The following is a 17256-nucleotide window of genomic DNA, read 5'->3' as shown; positions in this document are numbered from 1 at the left end:
TCGCCGCGGCCGCTCCACCGCGCGCGCGCGCGCGCTCGGTCGCGTCCACGCGATGCAACGCGTGCCGGCGACGGGGACACGCGAGACGAGAGCGCTCTCCCTTCCCTTTCTCCCTCCCTGGACACAACAGAGCTGCTCAATTCCCCTCAGTAGATTGCTCCCGTGGGCAACTTCATCCCCCAAAAAAAGATTGCTCCCGTGGGCCGTGGACTGGTCGGTTATGTGCGTGCTTATCTTGACGATTGACCCCTCAAAAGAAAAATCTTGGCGATTGACATTTCGCACGTTGCGAATTATATGGCGTACAAGCAAATACCGGTGACGTATTCCTCCTGGCCTAAAATGGGGCCCGTGCGTTCCGTCTTCCGTGCTCGCTCGGGCAAACCGCTGCCGCCGGACGCCGGCGTCGGAACCGGCCGGCGGCTCCGCATGGCCCGGCGGTGTCAGGGGTGGCGGGCAGGTGGAGGATTTGCAGCCACGTTTTTCGGCGCCAATCAGCCACCGTCTTGTCACCCTCGCCCGAATATGCCCTGCCCTGCCTCCCCTCCCTTTTTTTTTAAAATAACAGCAACTGCTTAAATGGACTAATAATGCATGCACTGGCATCATATTGTCATATTATACGTTCTGTGTAGCCTGAAACCACACCCACCACAGTTTCTTTACCAATTCATGTCGCCAGAGAATCATTTTCTCCACCCTAAAGGCTCGTAATATTTTTGCTTTCTTCCGCCAATCCATCATCTGCAATAGATAGCTTTTCCCCAGCCTTTAGGGGGTAAAAAATAATTATTATTAAACACACACTGACAATAAAACCCGAACAGCTAGAGACAACGCAGTGCCACAGCTGAAAGTCTCCACAAAAATTGAAAAGCATACACATGAGTCGGCATGACATAATCTAAAACACGCAGTAGTGGCACAAACGTACACAAAACCATCAGAGAAAAACAATTTAAAAAGAAAGGAAGAAAGAAAGAAAAACTGACCCAATAAGGCCAGGCCAGCTCACGCTCCTCCTCTACTCCCTGCCTGACCTGACCTGACCTGACCACGCCTCACGGATTTTTTTCCGACGCCCCAACAGAAAAGAGAGAGGGGAGGGAGGGGGGGAGGGCAGACGAAAATAATCATCTCCTCTTCTCTCCACGGCCTCCCTCACCACCACCACCTCCCTCTCCTCCTCCCCGCCTCCCCAACAGATTTCCCCAACCTCGCCGCGCAGAGGCGGCCCGCGATCGCTCGGGAGCTCCCCGGATCCCGCCGCGAGGGCGCGGCCATTCGCCGCGGGAAGGGAAGCCTCTCTCTCTCTCGCGCGCGGTCTGGGCTCTGCCGCGCGGCTGCTGCTGACGCCGTGATCCGCGCGGGGTCCCCGGGGGAATGTTCTACCTCAAGCTGCCGGGCGGCGCGGAGTTAGGGTCCCTGCGGGGGGCGGCGGGGCTCTGATCTGCCCCGCGGCGGCGGTCGAGGCCCAGCCGGCCAGCGTCGGGGGAGTCCATTCGTTCGGCCGGCCATGGCGCACGCGGAGGCGGACCCGAGCTGCCTCGAGAGCTTCGAGCTGTACGAGACCGACTCGGTGAGCGCCCTCGCCCCCCAAAATCACATTGCGCCCGCGGGCTTTGTTATGTGCCACGCGCTTCCTCGTTTGGTTGCCTCCTGCTTTGCTGATGCTCGATTCGGCGACCCACCCTGCGCGAGCTTCGGGCGGGCGGGCGGGCGAGCTTGTGGTTCCGGAAATGGCCGAGCTACCGGGCCGTTTGTTTCGGAAGGGGGCTGGCGTCGCGCGTGGCTTCGGTTGTGGACGACGGCACGGGTTGTGGCCACCTGGAATCTGGATGGTCTCCATGCTGCCACGGCCGAGGCCGAGATTCGGAATTGCGATCCTGATGTTAATCAGCTGCAGCTGCTTGTGATATGGGTTTGCTTGGGGTCATTGCGTGACACTTCTGTGATTGGGAATTGCGTTCACGACCTGTGCTCGTGATTTTGGTTTGCTTGGGGTTGAGGGGGGGTGCAGGCTGACTATCGCGAGAGGTGCTTATGAAGTTTCTAGCTGTCTGTGTGATGGTGTTGTTCCATTCCGTGCCGGGAGATACGGAATTGTGTTTCTCCTGTTGCGTTTTGTTCATCTCTGGTTAGAAAATGGAGGAGGCTTTCTTTGTTTCTAGATAGCTTTGTAGGTTAGTGTTGGAGTTCTGATTCCAGGACGAGAGCCTTGTGCCTTTTCTTTTAGTTTCTAAATCTAATTTCCAATATTTAATCACCGCTGCTTTTGTGTGATCTATTACTGTTTATCTACCGAACTGCTATCTTACTGTAGACTTATTTTCAGTTTGGCAACAATCGAATAGCCAAAAAAATCGGTGTGACGGTGCTGAGTTGAGGGGAGACGGGTTAGAGTCAGAGCTGGCAGGGTCGCGGATGCGGTTTCGCAGCCATAGCAAGGTGGATGCAGAGGTGATGCGAGTTGGGGAGTTAGGGTCTGGGGGTATGTATCACCAGAGGCTTGGGGGTCACGAGGAAATGCTTGATCGCCTCCAGTCTTCATGGCAGTAGAGCCAGCGGAATGGAGGAAAGAAATGGAGAGTTGCGGGGAGAGAGAGAGTTTTGGTTGGGGTGGGCCGTTCGGTTCTCTGATCCTATGGTGCAAAAACATCACTGTTGGCCAATTGGGAGTCAGTCGATGCTAAATAAACACTATTTATTTTGAGGTTTTGCTCATTTCCGGTGTGAATGCCCACTCTTTGGACATTTGTTATTCCAAAGTAGAAGATTCTTTTTACTCTGCCCACTGTGCGGCGTGTATGTTTGACCATTATTTTTTGTAAAAATTGACAGATAAATTTGTGCAACTATTTTTCATGACAAACCTTATGGTATGATTTGCACCTAACCGTTGTATATTTTAATCCATTAATGTGATATATGACAAGTTTGAATGGGGACGTGTTCCAAACATCATCTATCTTGGAACAGAGGTAGTTGTAGTTTTATTGACATCATATAACATGATGCAAGTAGCTTTGCTTTTGATGTTGTTCATCATACTTAAATTGTGATTTTTTTTTGCAGAAATTTTATATTCTCGGAACTAACACTGACAAAACATTATGGAGATTACTCAAGATTGATAGACTGGAGCCATCAGAGCTCAACATAGATGAGGATTCTACCATGTACTCACACAGTGAATATCTTGATCTACGAAAAACTCTAGATGAAGACCATAGGTCAACTGGTGGACTCAATTTTGTTACAAATTGTTGTGGAATCATTGGTAAATTATCCCATCTTTCTCTGATAATGATACCATGCTAATAGATGGCAGTTCTTTTTGTTGTGACTATGCATCAATGATAAATTTCCCATACAGGTTTCATTAAGTTCCTTGGGCCTTATTACATGTTAATTATCACCGAGCAGAGAAAAATTGGTGCTATATTTGGCCATGCAGTTTACCAAGTTACCAAGACTGTGATGATCCAGTTATCTAATTCCAAAATGAAGCAAACGCTTCTAAATTCCAACGATGAGAACAGGTATGTTGTATCCCACATATCAATGATATCCCAGACTTCACATCAGTTCACAAAATTTGATTGTTGGCAATATTTTCTATCTGTGAAGCATTTGATTTTGGATTAATTGGATAAATGCCACTCAAATTCTGGCAATTCTGAGAAATGCCACTGCAATTTCCAAACTTTGAAAAATGCCATTGCAAATTTTGCAAACTTTGAAAAACGCCATTGCAGGCTTTGAAAAATGCCACTGCAAATTTTGCAAACTTTGAAAAACGCCACTGCAGACTTTGAAAAATGCCACTGGAAATGGCATTTTTCAAAGTTTGGAAATTGCAGTGGCATTTCTCGGAATCGCCAGAATTCGAGTGGCATTTATCCAATTAACCCATTGATTTTTTGTTTCTTGATATTTAATTATTTATTTCCTATACCCATATGCAACACTTTATGTGTCCTTATAAAGCGATGTTTACTATGTGTGCAGGTACAAGAAGCTCTTGCAGACAATAGATCTTAGGAAAGACTTCTTTTTCAGCCACTCGTACCATATCATGAGAAGTCTCCAGAAGAATTTTAATGATCCACAGGCAGGATGGGACCTATATGACACAATGTTTGTATGGAATGAATTTCTAACACGAGGGGTTCGTAACATTCTGCAAAGTACCTGCTGGACTGTTGCGTTAGTCTATGGTTTCTTTAAACAGGTATATACCCCATGAGATTGATCTCTTTTAGTGATGTCATATTCAACACGAGAACTTGTGTCTACGGTAGATTGCATCCATAAAATGGATCCTTTATCTCAAGTACTGTCTGCATGGTATGACAGATATTGGCGCATTAAATTTTCTCCCTGTTTATTTTCTTCATTTGTTTTACTACTTAGTGAGGCATTTTATTTTTATTTTCTGATGCTAGACTAGTAATAGTACCATGTCTTCAAATTTACTTTCCACACTTAAAAATGTAAAATCATGCCATAGTGAAGAGGAGAGCCTACAAATATTTAGATACAGTTATAAGATGTGGCAAAACTTTATACCAAATGTTTTATCTTTTGTAAGATATGCATCGATTGTGAATTCAATCTGTTCTATTAGAAAAACTTATCTAATGTAGACGTAGCAGAAAACACTCGCTGTACGATTAAATAACTTCCTTTACTCGTAAGTGCTTCTTAGGAAACCATTTTCTTAATAGTATAATTATTTGATTTGACTTAATTAATTCAAGGATAAAATGAAAATATCTGGGAAGGACATTATGTTGACTCTCATTGCTAGACGATCGAGGCATTATGCTGGAACCAGGTTTGTCACTTGTGAAACCCTTTATTCTTATATATTTTTCCTGTTAGTTTGTTATCTGATTTGAACGGGTGAGATTCAAAAGGAAATATGGACCATTGAATTGCTTGATCTCGCCACTCGTATTGAACAGGTATTTAAGGAGAGGTGTGAATGAGGAGGGCAGAGTAGCAAATGATGTCGAGACTGAGCAACTTGTTTTTGATGACACACTTGGACCTAGGCAAATAAGCTCTGTTGTGCAGAACAGGGGTTCTATTCCTCTATTCTGGTCCCAAGAGACATCAAAGCTTATTATTAAGCCTGATATCATATGTAAGCATTGAAATCCTTCTTTGCTGCATGGAGTATCATTCAGTTGTTTTAATTTGCTTGTTCTTTCAGTGCATGAGAAGGGCAATAATTATGAAGCAACCAGGCTTCATTTTGAAAATCTTAGGAGGAGATATGGAGATCCCATCATCATCTTAAACTTGATTAAGGTAAGTCCCACACTGTTATTATGCGGTGAGACTTCTGATGGATGCTTCATGCCTTCATCCTTGAATGCGTGCAGTCGACTTGCTTTAGTTTTGACTAAAAATATCTTCGTGGGTGTTTAGACCAGCTATGTGAAATAGTCCGGGTAGAAATGACTTAGAAAAATACATCATTCTGCTATCTTGACATATTCCATTGTTCCGTTAGGTGTATTTACACTTATACATATTCCACACCGCTCTGCTACTGTTCACTCAATGTTTAGTGCAATGTCGAACGATTGGAATACCCATAGGCCCACCAGTAAGTATGTGCTCTTATTCCAACCCTGACTCATTGTAAGTATTCCACCCATGTGGCTGCTTCTAGGCAAGCATATTATACCCAAGTTTGTAGTGTAAACATCTGTTGCTGTTTTATGCTACGTTTCAAGTTCCTCTCCTTGCTTCTTAGCACCGGCGGTGAGGCTGAGCAAGGCACCACTAGTGGCCTCCCCGACTGGGCCGGCGAGGAGAGTATGGAGTCAAAGAGTGTTAACGGACATTAACTGAATCTAGAAAGAGCAGAGTGGCATATACATAGATACATCTAAAAGGAACAGTAGCATGTGCATAGTTCATAAAAAAGCTACAGCAGAACACAAGTTAGTAGTTGAACTAATGGCAAATGTGTAAAATCCCCTTGTTAAAATTATAATCTTAAGAGGTTTCAAAAATAGATTACAATAGATACATCTAACAGAACAGTGGCATGATCAAAGTTAGTTTTGGAGACCTTCACTTATGTGGTTGAAGGTTACTTTAAAAGCTCATGCTCTCACCTTCTTTTTTGCTGCTATGTCAAGACACGCGAGAGGAAACCGCGGGAATCCACACTTCGTCAAGAATTTGACAAAGCAATAAAGATTATAAATAATGGTCTACCAGTCGAAAATCATTTGAGGTTTTTACATTGGGATCTTAATAAAAGCACTCGAAGGTATCAATTCTTTGTGCTGTACACCTTCCAGTTGTGGTTTATTAGATGCTTTTGACGTGCATTACTGAAGCGAGTTTTATTTCAGCAAAAATGCAAATGCCCTCCAAGTACTTATGAAAGTGGCATTCGAAGCTCTGAACTTGACAGAATTCTTTTATTGTCAAGTTTCCTCAGCTCAAACACCTGGGAGCTCCCTTAATTTACATACTCCATTGTAAGTATTTGTTATTCCGTAATGGTGTCTTTGCCATTTAATTTGAGTGGCTGTTATCTTTTACCTCATGAATAGGATACTGCCTTAATCCAAAGACAAAACATTTTTGTTTGTGTTATCTCTGATTTTTCGTTTCACACCTTACAGGAATGGTTGTGGTTTTCGTGGATGTGATGACAAAAATGACGGTGGCAACACAGACTGTATCGATAATAATGGTGACATATCCCAAGAAGATACATGTGGTAGTTCTGATACCTCCACTAGTGGAATTGCAGAAGATGTAGCCACTAACAATGGATCGACAACAGTAAAGCCCCCCAAATTACAAAAGGGTGTATTGCGCACGAACTGTATAGATTGTTTAGACCGCACAAATGTTGCTCAGTATGCCTATGGTTTAGCTTCTCTTGGACACCAGTTGCATGCACTTGGTTCTGTAGAATCTCCAGAGCTTGATTTAGACTCCCCCTTGGCCCACCATTTGATGCACTTTTATGAGCGGATGGGTGACACACTTGCTTTGCAGTATGGTGGTTCGGCTGCACACAACAAGGTACTCCTACAATGTAATCTTGTTGTTTCAGTAATTTCACTTGTGGTATGTTGCTTCAGCATGTGAGATAAGCTTCAGTTCCTTCACTCACGTCAATAGAAAGACTCAGAATGAAATAGGTTTGATTATACTGCATATATTTTTTAGGGTTTCTCTAGTTTTGCTCTTTATTTTAGGTTTAGTTTTCAAAGTGAACCAATTATACCAGGATTGTTTCAAGAAAATGATTTGAACCATGTATCTAAGTGGATTTTAAAAAAATGATTTTGGTTTTGAGGACTAGTATCCAATCCGTATACGAGAACTTGTTGCTTAAGTTGGGTATGACTCATAGCTCGAGGACAAAAAAAAGGCAGTCGTTTCACTGAGTTATGCTGATTGATGAGCCTCAGAAGGTCCAATATGACATGTTTTCTTCATGTTCAGCTGTTCGTTGAGCACTCATCTGATGAACCTACATGTGGTTTTATCTTTTATGTACAGATATTCTCTGCAAAGAGAGGGCACCTTAAGTTTGCTATTCAGTCTCAAGAGTTCTTCAGGACACTACAGCGATACTACAGTAATGCCTATATGGATGCTTACAAACAGGCAGCAATAAATTTGTATGTTTGGTTAAGCTCAGTGTTCACTACACATCCCTTTATATACTTTTAATAAGAAATAGTATGTACTGAGTTTGTTATACTTGTTGTTTTTGCGTTCTTAAAATTGTAGATTCTTGGGTTACCACCGACCGCAGCAGGAAATATTTGCACCTTGGGAGTCAGAGTCTGTTTCTGGGGAGAATGTCCTTGATGACAAAACAAGGTAAACTTATATGGTGGTTATGATGGTTTTCTTGAATGCATGTGACAAGACCACAAGACATAAGCTTTTCCTTTTGATTGAACTACTAGAACAAGTACCCCCAATTTGGGTCACACGTGGATGTTGACCTTATACGTGAAGTGCATTTATTTGTTGGCTAACAGCAACAGCATAATTAGTACAGTGCTACTAGTGCTATTAACAAGAACGGGCCAGTAGTGCTTGCATGAGAATATGGGACCAGAAAGTAATTTAGACAAGTGGGTGCTAACTCAACCCTAGATTGTTCACTTCAGAAGTTCTGACCAGCAGAGTTTGATGGTTATCATTTTTTAATTCTGGAATTAAAAACATGATGCCGGTAAAACTTGTAATGTGTAGGGCATCTCATTATTGTGATAATATAAGGTGATTGTCTTGTGTCATTCCACAGTTAGCGACCAAGGAGAAAACAAAAGACCCCATCCAGTGCATACAGCTAGTTTCACCTGTGCTCTTGAAGTTAGGACAGAAATATGTGTTTTTAGTCGTCTCATTTACCTTTTTGTAAGGGCAGTGTCTCCCTGTTTTGTTACTTTTTGTTCTTGCTATTACACTCAAATCCTTGTGTATTAGGTTCGCTAGATTTGATGTCCTGAAACAGAGTGAGTTGTCTATTGTTGAAAACAGTACAACCTGGTAAAAAACATCCGTACAAAATACCTTTCCGTAGTGTTTCCAAACTGATCTTAGGGCCACCTCATTAAAGAATTGTCTATACTTTATTTTATCCGCACATGCATTTTGCAAATCATTAAAATCCATCTTATCAATTGTCCGAGTTGTATATTTGTCACAGTCAACTTATAAAAAGGTCAAGATCAGATGGCAGCATTCTTCGTAAAAGCAACACTTCTCTGTCCAGCAATGGTCCAAATGGAATTTCGACACCAGGATTTAGTGATTTCGAAAATGAGCTACAACCTCCTAACTGCCGGTCTGGTTCGGTGCATGATGCGGTGTCAAAATTAAGGTTTGTCTGAGTTCTGGTTCTGGAACTTCACCTTTCTATTTTCTGTCAAGAGCATATACCAATGTGCAGAAATTAACATTTAATACTTATGGTATGATTCTCTCTTCTATTGAAAACTACTGCAGGTATACTCCAACAGTGCCTCATATTAAGTATACCAGTTGCGAGCTTGACTATGGCAACTTTTCTGGGGATTCAAATTTCCTTGATCTTGACTGGCTTTCAGCTTCAGACAATGGAAGGTTGTTCATACTGCCTGCCTTCCCTTGTTGATCCTGTATCCGTGTCTTTGAATGTATCAAGCTTTTTATTTGTTGCATTTGTACACATGCAGTCATGCACACAAAATGTGGAACAAAGAATCATTCGTATAACATTTCCATTATTTCTGTTGGTATTATTCTACATTTATCATTGAAGAATAAATAGTTAGCTTGCAAAAATGGTTCCTTTGAACACAATCTTTAGATCCTTTGTTTGTACCAGATTTCTATAAATAAGAGGCAACCTAAAATATTGTAATCGTTGCCATGTGTTCTCTGATCAGTCTGTTGAAGTGTCCATCCAATGCTCACTGAAACCACACACTGAACTGCGATATGTTAAGAAGAGATAGTCACAACCTTGAACACTCTCTTATTCCATTAGCAAGAATTTTATATAGGAAGTAGAGTTATGGGTCATACAGGCCATGTAGGCCATGCCATCTTTTATACTTATACCGAACAAGATCTAGGATGAATATTTTTAATAAGTTCTTGCTTTATTTGCCCATTTGTTCTACTATCCCTAATTGCAGTGACGTGACCATGGAACTGCTCATTAATACTGCACTTTCAAAATTGATGTCAAGAAGATTTTTCTGTCCTTCTCACTATATTTATGTTGCACATTATGTTTGACAGTTTGAGCAGATCAAGAGCCGTAAGTACTCCTAACGTGAATGATAATGGTGAACGTGGTGTAACCCCTGGGATAACGGTTAGTGCAATTGATCAATCTAACAATCCTACTTGCTATTTGTGCATTGCAATCATGTTTCACAAAACTTTCTTCTGCCCTAATTTCATGTTCTCTTTCGTTTTATCTCGTTTGGAAGTTCATGCTCCCTCATCATGCATGAGCATTTGTCCACTCAAAAGAGAACATGACAACAACCGTCATTCTGGGATAACACCTGTTCTCCCCTTTCATTTGGTAAACAGTAGAAGTGTTTCCTTCTGGAACTGCGAACCTGTACTTGTTGACTACAGATGGAAAAAGTTTGCTTCAAAGCATGATCATTGCATTGGCTGAACATCATTTAGATCATTTTGGGTGAAAATATGCACACGGTTGATATCATTTTGTCCAACAATTAGTCATTTCATCTGAAATTTTCAGGAAGATCACCTGGCAGAGATACACGCTCAGGGGTTATCTCACAATTTCCTGCAATGGGTTGATGAGGGAGAGGCTTTTTGGTACTGATATCATATCATGTATATTCAAGCTACAGGATGGCTCCCAACACTTACAAGACTATTGTTGCGAGGAGAAGCCATTAGCATAATCACTGTGATTTGTGATCTCGCATTGTCACAGCCATCCAACTAGTCCTCTAGCGAAGTGTAAAATCCTCTTTGTTTGCTGTTGACCAGCTATTTCTTCTAGGGGTGAGTAGATAGGCATTGTTCATATTTTTCTTAAAGGAAAGAAAGAATGTAGGTAGTGTGTATTATTCTTTGGAAAGTTGTACCATCGCTCGTGTTTCTACTGTGTAAATATATATGAACTGCTGACATTTCCCCCCCAAGTTGAGGTGGTCTCGAAATCACCATTTTCCCCTCAACCCGTTAGGCTGGGATATCTTGATACATGTACCTTGTATTCAACAAAACAGAGGAGATGCTATGTATTTTTTTAAGTCCCTCGGAATCAGGGATACTTTTCTTGCGTTTGTTTGGTTTGTTTATCATGGCAGCCCTGTTTTCTTATTTCTCGGTTTTACCTGATTGCCCCTGCTTGTAGTGTGGCGGTATCTTTCTCCAATTTGTGCTGCAATTGAATTGATTCCCATTAAACTTAAAAGTATGCTTTGTTTTTTAAATCTCTGCAGTTGCACATTACTAAGCTGAAATTGAAGTATCAGAGTATGAATTTAGCAAAATCTTGTTGCTTGATGTTACACTTTGCTTGTAGGCGCATGAGGTATTGACCATGAGTGCAATACTGTTAACTTGTATGCTATGTGTTATCTTTTTAAACTGGCAATATTTTGAAATTGTTTTAAATGGTAAATCCGATAATAGTGGTGCAGTGTCAAGGAAATAAAATGCAGTGTGGAACAGATGGTGGTTGGATATTGACCCTCACCCTATAAAAGGTGAATGGGGTTTTCTTTTCCAGGCAGAAATAGGCACTCTCATATAATTCAAAATATATATTCTGGAATTCCCGTGTTCAGCTCGCAGTGGTCTTTTTTGGCAGGAGAGCTGCCAAATTCATTGATCTCCCAGAAAGCAACATGTCTGTAGATGAGGTGCAGATGGGTCCTTCATCCTTGCAAGCTTCAGTTCGCCACGCCCATGCCATGTTGCCGGACACTGTGCTTGATAGACCAAAAGTCCATGGAGAAAGCAGATAACGCTCGCTCCAAATATAATTGGCCCGTGGCTTGAGCAAAAGCCAGTACGACGGCATGGGTGCACTTTGGTAGGTCTCTCACGTGCTCATGAGCCACACCAGCCATGGCTTTCCCCGCCCTAGTCTAGGCATGTGATCCGATGCCATGGGCAACGCCACGACGCCCATAGGAATATCATGCCAGGTTGGACTGCCCCCATTTTCAGCTCAGCTTTTCAGTTCAGCTCAGCGACAGCGACTCATCACATCATTAGCCAGACTGAATCTACTGGAGTGGTGACAGTACCACTGCTGTAACAGTGCATCACCCGAAAGTTTTGTTTTGCGTGGTATCACCCGAAAGTTCTAGTAATGCGAGCGGCTGCTGTTAATAAATATGTATTGCCTAAAACTGTATTTGTTTTCCTAATAAATCGCCAAGAATCCTACTCCCTTTAAAATATACGATGTTTTTGCAGGCTGCAAAAACGTCTTATATTTTGATACAGAGATATACTCCCTTCATTCGGAAAAACTTATCTCCCAAATGGATGTATCTAGCACCAAGTTAGTGTTAGATACATCCATTTAAGGGACAAACTTTTCCAAACGGAGGGAGTAGTACTTAGCAGTTCTTTTTTTTTTTGCGGGAAAGGACCTTTTCATTGATCAACCATGATGATTACATTCAGATTCGACAATGCTAGCTATCTCCCTAGGGGAATTCCGGAGCCAGCATGCCGTGCGCTGTTGCGAGCGACCCATACAAGCTAGGGTGTGGCTCGCCAGGTTTGTGTGCCTGCTGTTCGACACACCTCTTTCGTCTCACGCATTCACCAAAGGGGTGGCTCAACCCTGTTTGAAGTCAGACAAGGTGGTTTTCTGAAGGGGCTACATCAACAAAGTGGAAATGGTTCACCCGCAAAATAAAAATAAAAAATGGAAATGGTAAAGTAAAAGAGAAACTCTAGACACGGCGCTTCTATTTTGTTTTGAAAAAACCGGAATTTTCTAGCATCAAAGATGCTTGATTGTGCTAGGTGAGTGCAACTTCATAGACAAATGACATCTTTTTTTTCCTAGATCTCCTCTGTTTGATACTTCCTTTGTTCATTATTATAGGATGTTCTGATTTTTTTTTCTGATTCAGATGTATATAGACGCATTTTAGTGTGTTTGTTCATTCATTTCAGTTCGTACACGATCAAAATTAAAATATCCAAAACATCCTATATTTGTGTGAATGGAGGGAGTATTTGATAACGAAATTTTGCACACTTAGAACACTCGAACATCTTTTATGCCAAAAAATTCAGATCTTTTATTATTGTTATTTTTGAAACCATTGTTCATGCGATAGCATATGAACTCGGCATCATCGACGAAATATTTAAAATTTCCTGCCTATTTTTTTCTTCGCCAGTCCCTTCTCTCCTACCCCAAGAACTCAACATCTCTCCATCGTATCAAACCGGTCGAAGCTTCCTGCAACACTAGAGAATTTTTTTTTTTGAGAAACCTGCAACACTAGAGATGGTGTTATACGTCAGGAAAGTCATATTACACCAGCACAAAAATTGTTAGAGCAACTCCAACGGGCCGATCCAAACAGACGGTACATTTGTTCGCTTTTTGTCCGTTTGGGTCGGGCGCCCGTCCGGCGTCCGGCCAGTTTTGTATTTGGGTCGGTAGTGCACCTAACGCGCCGACCCATTTCATATCCGCACTCAACTTTTTTTTTTAAAAAAAGGCCCACGGCCGATCATACCAGCGGCCATGTCTCATGCCGTCGTCATGTCAGCGTCGGCATACAATGCCAGCTTCAAAAATTATCACCAAAGTTCATGCTGGCGCACTCGCCAGCCGGCCGGCGCACATGCCAGCACACAAAAAATGATGGGACTTGAGTTCGACCACGCCATCGCGGCCCCCGTAGTCATGCTAGCACACCTGCCGACATACAAAAAAGATGGCGATCACCGCCATAGATCACTCGTCGTCGAACTTGAGCATGTCGGCTTGCATCTTCTCGAACCATGGCCTCTTCCTTGGCGACACAATGTTGAGATCCACCTTCATGATCTCCCCCCCCCCCTCCCGGCCATCATGCTCTCGAGAGCCACTTCTTTCGCCTTGGTCTTGGCGTTGGCGGCCTCGATCTCTAGCATCTTGGCTTGCTTCTCCGCCTCTAGCACGAACATCTTGGCTTGCTTCTCCGCGTCCATCTCAAGCCTCCTCCTTTGGATCTTCATGAAAGCGTCCATTTGCTTCGCCTTGAAACGCCGGTGCTCCTCCTCCCTTGAGTCCTTCTTGTTCATCATGCCCTCCACTCTTGCGATCAAGGCGTTGGATGCCGCATCCCTCTTGTCCTCCTTTTTGGAGTTGGTCTTCCCCCGCGGCCGTGCCGGCTCACCGTCCCCAACCTCCTCCACAGCTTGCTTCCCCCCACGCGACTTGAGGGCGGCATATTGCGCCTTGAACTTCTCCTCATCCTTAATGACCCGGAAGCAATGGGAGAGGTTGAAGCACTTGCCACTGTGTTAAACCTTGAAATGCCTACAAAATGTTTCCATGCAAGCATATGGGCAAATGAATACGCAAACATGAACTTGATGACACAAAAGAGGGCGGTTGCTAGCATACCATGTCTTGCATGCCGATGCCGCTCACGGGGCGGGCCTTGACGCTCTCAAGAGTGGCGCAAAACTTGTTGCACTCTTGTTGGATCACCCTCCATCGCTTGGAAATGGACACCCACTCGCGCATGCTCAAAAATTGGTAAGGAGGAAACTTCTTGCGCTCATGAAACTCTCAGTGGACACGAATCCAAAAGGTTGAATGCTTTTGTTCGGCACCCGTCTTGGGGTCTTGTCCAATGTCTCTCCAGCACTCGCAAAGAAGCTTGTCCTCGGCAGTCGTGTATGCCTTCGTGCGCTTGCTCTTGCGCTTCGGCTTAGGACCGGCGGCTTGGTTGGCGAGCTCGTCCTCGAACAAAGGCTTCACTTCGATGTCGCACTCGTCCTCTTCCTCTAGTCCGTAGTCATCCAGGAACTCGTGGTCGAGTGGGAAGCCGTCAAGGTCGATGCCGACCTGATCACGCATGAAGGCCGTCTAGTCGGGATCATAGCCAGCGGCCAGTGTGAACGGCCTGCGGCCGTCCTGGCTTTGTGTCTCGTCGGGGTCGTAGCCAGCGGCCGGCGTAGCGCCCTTGAAGATGAGGTTCTGCATGTAGTCCTCGTCGACGGCGGACGACATTCCCTCGAACAGGTTGCGGGCGTCCGGGAGCACACCGGCCGGCGTCTGCCACACGCGTTTCCTCGTGCCGCCGGATGACGAGCCACTGGCCACCGAGGTAGCGTTGAGGTCGATGGGCGCGAGCGTGGGTGTGGAAGGCGCGACCACGCTCACGTCGGGTGAGCACTCCCAAGAGAGGCGGGAGGCCTGCGGGTACACATGGAAGCCGGGCATCGGGTTGCAAGCCGACGCGCGGGGCGAGTCGGGCAGCACCATCCTCAGAAACGCCGATGAGCCGGTGCTGGCCGCAGCGACGGCGGCGTTGAGGAGGCCGTGCTGGCCAGGGTTTAACCCTAGCATGTAGAGCGCCTCCCTCGTTGCCGCCGCGACGCGGGCGTTGGTGACCTCCTGCTGCGCGGCTGCGGCGACGACGGCCTGCGCGGCGGCCTCATCCGTCGCGTCTGCGGCGTGCCTTCGGTCCTTCCTCTTGGCCGACTCCCTTGCCCGCTGTGCAGGCGTCAGCGGCTTCTTTGACTTGGTCGCGGCGGCGGTCTTGCACGGGGCACGAGGCTTGCCTTTTTCGGAAGGGGCGGCGGTGCCGGACGAGGCGAGGGAGGCGAGGCCGGCGGCGGCGTCGAGGTCGATGGCGGGCGTGGGGCGGGAGCGTGCGGGTGGGAGGGTTTTTGGGGGAAATGGGAAAATGGTGGTGGCTGCCACCGATCGGCGGGCCCGGGAAAAGGATAGGCGCGCGCGCGTCCCTCTCGTGTCCGTGCCGACGCAAATCCGACTCAAAATTAGGGTGGGAATGGATCACCATGCGGACGCCAAGCGGACTCGCGTCCGTTTGGGTCGGCGTGTTGGTCTGCTTTTTCTGTCCGCGCCGACCTAAACGGACACCAGCGGACGAAATGGGTCGCCCGAGTTGCTCTTAGGACTTGTGACATCTCTGATAGCGGGACATCAAGCTTCTCTTAGAGATATCAAGTCTGACATTTGAGGAGAGAGAGAAAGAAAGAGAAAGGTTGCCTTCTTTCGGGGGTGATCACTTGACGCTTAGCTTTCTTTTCAATCGCAACGGCATGTCTTACCATCATCATGAGTATTTAATTTTCACCACCTTTTTACATCAGCATTTTGTTTTGGAATTACCCTGATGAAGATGATGGTAAGTCGACGTTAGTGATAGCAAGAACTACTTTGAATGGATAAGGATTTGGAGAAGGTGAAGCGTCCACATCCAGCGTGCGATGCGGACACCAAAAAGTTAGGTAGTGTTTTTATATTGGAAACAATTACGTGCTCATTAGTTTGTTAATGGAGCCAAGAAAATTTAGCACTAGGCCTTTTTTTTACAAGGACTGTAGGAGACTGACCATATTCGATATGTGAAAGCAAGAACGAGGGTTTGAATTCTAGCAGGCTGGGTAAATCGTACCCAAGCAATCGTAGCCAGTACCCTCTTTTTAATAAAAGAAAATTTCCTCTGAAACGGAGATTTTTTTTTTAAAAAAAATGATTGCAATTTTAAGGAGAGTTCCTATTCATGCATTCTGGTAAGGTCGATTTTTCTATAAAGTTTAGAGTGAATGGAGATTTGCTCAAACCAAACCAGATGTTTCTTCTCCGCAACCCTTCAGAACTAGCCACCAAAAGAGATCTAGCGAGAGGAGGAAGCAGGCTCCTCGGTCTCCGTGTTTCCAGGGTCCCCTCACCTCCGTTGACTGCTTTGGCGGTGGTGGGAGGAAGTGGAACCCCGAGACTTTGTTGCACATGTGTCTAATAGTCTAGGTGAGTTAGTTAGGTCTTTGGTGATGGCTGCGGTGAATAAGTTTCCCTCAGATCTCGAACCGAAGCGATTGTTCTCACAGTTTATCAGTGTTGGATCTATGAGACAGTGTTTGCGTCGTCTTGGGTCCTTCGGATCGCGGGAGAGGGGAGGGGTGGTGTCGAGGTAATGGTCCTATTCTTCCTGCTCTTTTAGGTGGTAGTGTTGTGGGCATCTGACGATTTGACGGCTGAAGGCCGACACCTGGCGATCACGGTGATGACTGCCGCCCGATTTCTGCACCGTCAACAAGGTTGTAGCTTCCTTTTCTCCCCTTTGGGTATCTCACTGACACGACAAATCATTCTCTAGTGGTTCATCCCTCTCTCTCCATTGCAACAACATTCTCTCCATTGTTGTTGCGAAGTTGGTGGAAATTTTATTTAGGAGCTGGTTTGGTCTAAGATTACTGAACTACACAAGATGGTGGCTTCTTTTTCTTCTTGAAAGCATCAATATGATTGACTAGAGGGGGAGGGGTGAATAGGTGACTAACTATTTTTACTTTCTTTTCCAATTTTAAGGGATACGCAAGAACATAGGTTATCTAGATATGCAACTAGATGGACAACCTATATGGCAAGCTCACAAATAACAACAAACTAGATAAGATACACAACAAAACTAGTATGCACAAAGTAAGTCAAGGAAAAAATAAACCGCAAGTGGAGACGATGATGTTGTTCCTCGAGTTCCTTCCATTTGG

General features: G+C 44.7%; 1 protein-coding gene across 1 annotated transcript; it reads left to right on the top strand.

The window, feature by feature from the left end:
* Nucleotides 1-1128: 1128 nt before the first annotated feature.
* On the top strand, nt 1129-10820 carry LOC119331972 (phosphoinositide phosphatase SAC3-like). The gene is made up of 16 exons (XM_037605150.1): nt 1129-1579; nt 3076-3280; nt 3377-3542; nt 4012-4234; nt 4764-4840; nt 4971-5152; nt 5222-5319; nt 6162-6295; nt 6381-6509; nt 6657-7065; nt 7549-7670; nt 7783-7875; nt 8714-8887; nt 9013-9129; nt 9793-9868; nt 10271-10820. The coding sequence occupies exons 1-16, from the start codon at nt 1517-1519 to the stop codon at nt 10355-10357; spliced, it is 2355 nt and encodes a 784-aa protein (XP_037461047.1). The 5' UTR covers nt 1129-1516; the 3' UTR covers nt 10358-10820.
* The last annotated feature ends 6436 nt before the right edge of the window (nt 10821-17256 follow it).

This window comes from Triticum dicoccoides, chromosome 7A (assembly GCF_002162155.2).
Source record: "Triticum dicoccoides isolate Atlit2015 ecotype Zavitan chromosome 7A, WEW_v2.0, whole genome shotgun sequence".
Lineage (NCBI taxonomy): Eukaryota > Viridiplantae > Streptophyta > Magnoliopsida > Poales > Poaceae > Triticum > Triticum dicoccoides.
The sequence above is the reverse complement of the archived record's forward strand: the minus strand, read 5'-3'. Positions and strand labels throughout refer to the sequence as shown.